General features: G+C 41.2%; 1 protein-coding gene across 3 annotated transcripts in view; it reads left to right on the top strand.

The window, feature by feature from the left end:
- Positions 1 to 2978: 2978 nt before the first annotated feature.
- PPP2R5E (protein phosphatase 2 regulatory subunit B'epsilon) overlaps positions 2979 to 7139 on the top strand; it is an 89282-nt gene continuing 85121 nt past the window's right edge. For 2 of the 3 annotated variants that reach the window (XM_079947681.1, XM_079947680.1), the window contains exons 1-2: positions 2979 to 3094; positions 6138 to 6240. In XM_079947681.1, coding sequence (XP_079803807.1) covers positions 6152 to 6240 — 89 coding nt within the window. In that variant the 5' untranslated portion in view covers positions 2979 to 3094; positions 6138 to 6151. The remainder of the gene's footprint in view (positions 3095 to 6137; positions 6241 to 7139) is intronic. The other variant, XM_079947683.1, reaches the window with a different exon arrangement.

Below are 7139 nucleotides of genomic sequence, written 5' to 3'. Positions count from 1 at the left end.
GAGAGCTGGAAGGCCACAGGTTAGCCACCCACTGAAATCAGAGAGATGTTGTATGTGTCCAGTTCTTAACACCCTCCATACATCAGAAAGGAAGCCTTGTGAGCTAGGCCAGCTACTTTTTCCAAGTCTGTCTGATTCGCTCCATTCCCTTGGTCTAACACCAGCCTACGTTCCAAGTTCAGCAACCAAATGTAGTACCACCCGTTACAGCGTGTAAGCCCTGGCGGTTTTCTAGGGAAATAAGGAAACAAAAAGTCGGCAGCGCTAGTCCTGTTAAGATCCCCTAAATCCCTACAAGATCTGTACATAGTAACATGAAGTTTGGTTGTAACATGCTGAGTTATGCATAAACTATGCAGGCCTGCAAATAGTTTTGTTGTGGGTTTTGCAAATATTTAAAGTGGCTTCGCAAAACAGCCCGGGTCAAAATCACAAGCTCATTCAGCTTCTTATTTCTAGCCCTACCTGTTCTCACTGCATGCCTGTGTGTTACGTAAGAAACAGCTCACAAATTATCCAGGAAGAATGAGATTCTATGGGCGCTTTTGATTCGTGAAGAGTTAGCTATTATGATGCAGGCAACATTCTCAGCAGAGATGACCTCCCTTCCCCACTAGTGTTGGACTAAGAATTGCAAGTCCAGGGTGGAAATTCCCACTCGGACACGAAGCTCATCGGACAACCTTGGGACAACAGTTGTTTTTCAGCCTGAGCTACCTCACTGGGTTGTTGTGAGAACACAGTGGGGAGGGGGAGAAACCACATGGAGGCAAGGTGGGATATAAATGTAATAATAAATAAATGTGCAAATCCTGTAGGCTGGAGAAAAGAAAGACTATTTCCTTCCCCCCTCCAATGTGTACAGTCAGCATCATTCTCACTGAATGCACAATGTCCATCACCTAAATCATCTACATGAATGTTCTGGGCACCACAACTGTTGCAAATTGGTTCATAATACAAAATCCATGCGATGACAACCAAAACCCATGCACAATGCCTGCTGGAGATGTTACATGCTCTAGCAATAGCTGCAGTAATAGCCATTAGATGGCAATATTCTTAGTGATGCACTCATAATTCAGTGATTAACTGTCTAGGTTCCTGCTCGGTCTGAAATAACTGAATACAACAATTCTCACTAGAGGAACTGGGATCTCCCACAAAACTAATCTTAAGGTTTTTTGTGATTTAGATTTTATGTTTAAGTTATGGTATCAATATCCATCTGTCACGGATGCTTTAGATGAGATAAACAAAGTGTCTGTGCCATTAAGAATTTAAGTGACTGGATTTTACCATTTTAGATAACCGGATCATATACTATATACTATAACTTTAGCTATGAAGCCAACATATACAATAAAAAGTACAGGATATTTTATGAATAATTCAGCTTTGTATATATTTAACCAATGCTCTATGTTGCTCACACACTCTGAAAATATCACCTAAAACCTAGCTACACATCATAATAATAAAAATAAAAATAATAAATAATAATAAAATTTTTTATTTATATCCTGCCCTCCCCAGCCGAAGCCGGGCTCAGAGTGACTAACAACAGTAAAAGTAACACAGTTTATATAAAATCACGATCAGTTAATTAAAATACATTCTAAAATCATTTCATTCTAAATGGTGTTCTTTTCCAAAAGTAGTTGTAGCACTGCATTTTTCAAATGAAGGCCACAAAGCAATAACCATTGTGAGAGTTTGCAAATATTCATGAACTCAACAGTGGCTTTTGGGTTGGGTGATCACCTCTGTGCTACAGATAAAACAAAATCAATCAGGGAGGTGATTTTTTTTTTAATCTTAAAGGCCACCCAATATACTACAGGCAGGATTAAGTATCGAGTTTCCTTAAAACCCCAGTCTCCTAGGGTGGCATTCAACTAAGTTGTACTCAGAAACTGAGTAACTGAAATTAGCAAACCTAACCTCATTTGCATTTATTTCTGCTTTGAGTATAACTTAATCAGATGGCACTATCTAAAAGGCAATAAAGACAGGGCTGGACAGATTTAGAACTTGCTAATTCAGTTTGGCCACAACAGAAGTGTAAAACTATTGTGATTAATTGCAGTCAGTTATAGTTTTTATCATAGCAATAACAGTGCGTTTCTCTTTAAACATGAAAGGGGGTGGGAAATATGAACATGTAGCTTAATGAAAACTTATTTATTCCAACTTGTCAGTGACATTTATTTATATGCCTCATCAAAATCTATTAACAATCCAACAGGCATTGAATAGCTTTGAATATAGGAAGTGCCATTCTTAAATTAATGCATGCAATTAGCTGTTGGAGGCTCAGTGTTCTTAATGCCATCATGCCACTACACAGCATTTGGCATTTTGAAGACTGTAGGAATGACTGGTACACATTACAAAACATATAGGCTACCTTATGAAGGCAAGGGTCTCTTATGGTAGACTCAAATAATATCAATAAGAACCATTAAGTCTGCCTTATCCCAGAATTTTGCTGTTGCAAAAGTGGGCATAAAATACTGCAGATTTTTAGTTGTCAGAATAAGGCTCTCCAGGTTGTTGTTTTTTTAAAAAAGTATGAGTCCTGATGAAGGATGGAAATTTGGCACCAAAGCAACATTTTAGGCAGCTGACAATTTCTGGGATTTTTCCAGTCCTTTTCACAGGAGTTTAGTGGCACCATGGCAGGTCAAAATCTGGTTGACAGGCCGTTAAGTCCTCCATGGGGAGTGGATTCAGGTTCAACGGACAGGGCAAAATTTTACTTTTTATGCTTGTGATTCCAGCTCAAGTGAAAATAATAATTCAGCACAGTGGCCGTATTTCAGCCCAACTCCCAGAATGGAAGTAATAAGAAAGCACAGTGAATGACGAGTAAGCAAGACATCTTCCCTCGCTTTTCGAACTCGGAAGGAACCTTTAGGGAGGTGGCTATCTCACACGTTGGAGGGAAGCAGGCAGGAAAGGGCAGAACTCTGGACTCAAGTGTATTCTGAAGCAGTTGGCGATGACAGTTGGGACAGAAGAGAAAGCATTCTGAAGAAAGCATCACGGAGAAGAGCTGGAAACAAGGGGAAGGGGAGAAAATGAGCAGAGAGTGAGTGTTGGGAAGGGGTGAAGAACGGAAAAGTGAGCCCAAAGGGAATAAGCAAGGAATGAATGAAATGGAACAAAAGGAAGCAGGAACAAAATGACATGACAGGGACACACGAGGCAAGATATGCAATTGAATGAAATGACAGCCCAGTTCTTTGCCGAAAAGCAATTCTGGACGCTAGTGATTTTGCAAAGCGGAAGCAACAGTTTGATTATATTTTTCCTGCCAGTTGCTTCTCAACTGAGAACGGCTCCCTCCTGCTGCTTTTCAGCAAACAAGCAAGAAACAAACAAACAAACAAACAAACAAACAAACAAACAAACAAACACAACCCAGGCCACCAGAGTTTTCTTAGACATGGTTGTGTATAAAAGTGCGGTTGTTTCACTTCAGAAAGGCATTTTTTTACTCCACCAAAGCAGATTGATGCTGGGTCTGGCCTCAAACTCCACGATTCTTTTAGCAGTGGCAACTGTGTATTCACTTCACATTAAAGGATTATTTCAGTGTGTTTTTAACCAGAGTGCCATGGCACCCTGGGGTGCCTTGAATGATGGTCAGAGGTGCCGCGGGCAACTAACTAGCCTCTCCCTCTTTCCTCCCCTCCCTCCTCTTATGCCCTCTCACATCTCTGCCTCCTAAAGGCTTGTGCGGCTGTCTGTTGCAGCAGCCCTGGTCCAGTATATCTGAAGGAGCGTCTCCACCCCCATCGTTCAGCCCAGACACTGAGGTCCAGTGCCGAGGGCCTTCTGGTGGTTCCCTCACTGCGAGAAGTGAGGTTATAGGGAACCAGGCAGAGGGCTTTCTCGGTAGTGGCACCTGCCCTGTGGAATGCCCTCCCACCAGATGTCAAAGAGATAAACAACTACCTGACATTTAGCAGACATCTGAAGGCAGCCCTGTTTAGGGAAGCTTTTAATGTTTAACAGACCACTGTATTTTAATACTTTGTTGGAAGCTGCCCAGAGTAGCTGGGTATAAATAATATATTATTATTATTATTATTATTATTATTATTATTATTATTATTATTACAACCTCCCCAGGCAAATGGCGCCTCTGGGGCTGGCCAAGGGGTGCTGGTTGCCAGGAGCTGAGGTGGCCTCAGCTGAGTTAGCAAGAAAGTGGGTGAGGGAGCCCAGCCAGCCAGGACACCAGCCCTTGCTGTTGGGAATGGACAGACTAGTGGGAGGCCGGGCAGGCAGGTACTGCGCTGGCCTTTCTTGTGCTTGCTGAGTGCAAGGCCTGCCTTGGAGCCAAGTACCCGGTGCTGAAGGAGAGCCTTTCTGCCATGTAGTCCCAGCTGCCCACTGCTGCCTCCAAGGTAAGGTGCTGGCCTTACGTCCACCTTTGGCCAGTCTCCTTTGGGCCATTAAGGTTGGGGGCATCCTCTTCCCAGACGCCTGTGGGGCACCCCTATTTCCTTAATTAACTGTAGATCTCCCACGTACAGTGCTTCAACCACAGAAGCAAAGCGGCAGAGAAAAGCATTGGCTATAATGTTCTATTATAGTTTATAACATATTTGTAATGCTTTAAGAGAGATGCTGCAAATCTCTCAACAGTCTTTTTTCTTCAAAAAATGTAAATCAGTACAGAAATGATCTCAATAAATGAAATATTGAACCAAAATGAAATGCATAACTGGCCCAAACATTAAAAAAAAAGGAAAAGGTAAAGGGACCCCTGACCATTAGGTCCAGTCGTGGCCGACTCTGGGGTTGCGGCGCTCATCTTGCTTTACTGGCCAAGGGAGCCAGCGTACAGCTTCCGGGTCATGTGGCCAGCATGACTAAGCCGCTTCTGGTGAACCAGAGCAGCGCACGGAAACGCCGTTTACCTTCCCGCTGGAGCGGTACCTATTTATCTACTTGCACTTTGAAGTGCTCTTGAACTGCTAGGTTGGCAGGAGCGGGGACCGAGCAACGGGAGCTCACCCCGTTGCGGGGATTTGAACCGCCGACCTTCTGATCGGCAAGTCCTAGGCTCTGTGGTTTAACCCACAAGGGAAGTCACAATTCCTGCAAAAACCTTGAAGTAGTCTTAGATGAGATACTGACCACATACCTACCGGTAGAAATAAGCAGTTGGCTCAGACATTAGGAGCATACATGCAGAACAGTTACAACTGTGTTCTAAGAACTAGACTTGCAAATGAACACTTAAGTGATGAATATAACTCTTCCATTTTCAAGTTCACTAAAGATTTCACCCTGTGCCAATCGTTTCACCCTGTGCCAATCTTACATAAAAATTGATTAGAAGCTGCACCATATTCCCATGAATATACTTTTGTGGGGAAAGGCTCCCCTTTTGCTTTCCTGATTGTGAATTCAACACCATGGATAAAAGTATTAAGGACTTTGTAGAGTTTTGTGAGCTTTTATTCTATATGACACAGAAGATATGTCACAAACGAGGTCACAAATCCCAGAAAACACAAGTAGATACTGGCAAGGCACATATATAGACTCAGCTTGAGATATTTTGATTGGTAGGCACTCAAATCCCTCTCAATTTTTTTTAAAAAAGGAATTATCTTGACAAATATCTTAAAGATCCCTCTAAATGAACATAACTGAAACATGAGTGCTTGCAATTTGTTGAATTTTGAACAAGGGCATTTCCAAAAAGATCTATTAATGGGACAGCTATTATTATTCTTCAAATATATTCAGTGGGACTGTCTATGCTAAAGGGTAATTGTGCAGCTTCACAGTCATGTCAGCAGAAGACAACAATGAGCTGCATCATACTCTTGAGTAGACCAATTGAATTCAATGGACATCAGTCATGATTAACTGAGATCCCTCAAATTCAATGGGTTTTTTCAGAGAATGACTTTCTAATTCAAGAGGACTAAGATGCCTCAGGATATAGAAAAGCCATTATACATTATCACAATTATTTTTATAGAAACCCAGATGTAAATTAAGCGTACAATTGCAACACTTAAGCTGCTGCTGTTTGCAAATATGGCCATGAGGTGTACATTAGTTACATTACATAGTTAAAGACATTCTGACCTTTCTCAAAAATACAGAGAAGCAAGAATTCATGGGAAATGTCCAAGAAAGAAAAGGAAAGCTGACCAATAAGAAAAGGAAGCTAGGAGCAAGTTTGCTGATTGGAAGAAAAAGTACAATGTAAGTCTAATTTCAATGCTGCTGCAACTCCTCATACTGCTCCAGTTAAGGAAATCTGTTCCACTTAAAAATTTTTAGATCAGGAACTGTGGGTCAAATGCACATGCAGTTGCATGGAAAGTGGATGATGTGCCTGTTTTTCATGCTTTCCTTGGAATGCATGTTCTCTTGCCCAATCCCATACACATACTGGCAAAACTAGTCATGTTTGTATACCTTCTAAAAGCATAAGTTGAGTTTGCTCAGGGTAATTTTGCTTCTGTGATACATAAAAACGCAGTCACCAGCAGTTCAGTTGAGACATAGCAAACCATAGTTTGTGCTAATCATAGTATAGAACTGAAACTATGTTTTGAACTTCCAAAATACAAACCATGGTTTTAGAGCTGCATTCCTACTTTAATTTTCCATCCTGTAAGCACCAAGCATTGTAAATTCATGAGGTCACTGATGCCTCTATGGGTCAGCAACCAAAGCAACTGCTGTATCAATTATTTGCCAGTTCAGACAGCATGCCAAACCAGAGTTTGTAAAATCATTATTTACAAGCTCACTTCAAAATATGGTTTTCAGCTCTGGTTTATTGGCCTACTATAAACTGATTTGCCAATGCATATACTACATCAAATAGGTTTGCTGTATTTCAAACAGTGAAAATTCAGACAGATAAGTTGTCGGTAGCAACCCTACATCAAATCTTGGGTAAGCTTCCTTTGTTGTGATGTTTGAATTCACAGAAACCTTAAATATGAACTAGGAGTGATAATGGTGAATTGAACTACGTCAACACCAGAACCCTTGGTGCACTTTTGGTTCTATTATAAAACTCTTTCATTCCACATATACTTTTAGACATATTATGAATAATAGCACAGTAAATTCATTGTGGCTGCAATCCC

Source organism: Podarcis cretensis (genome assembly GCF_951804945.1).
Source record: "Podarcis cretensis genome assembly, chromosome: 1".
Lineage (NCBI taxonomy): Eukaryota > Metazoa > Chordata > Lepidosauria > Squamata > Lacertidae > Podarcis > Podarcis cretensis.
The sequence above is the reverse complement of the archived record's forward strand: the minus strand, read 5'-3'. Positions and strand labels throughout refer to the sequence as shown.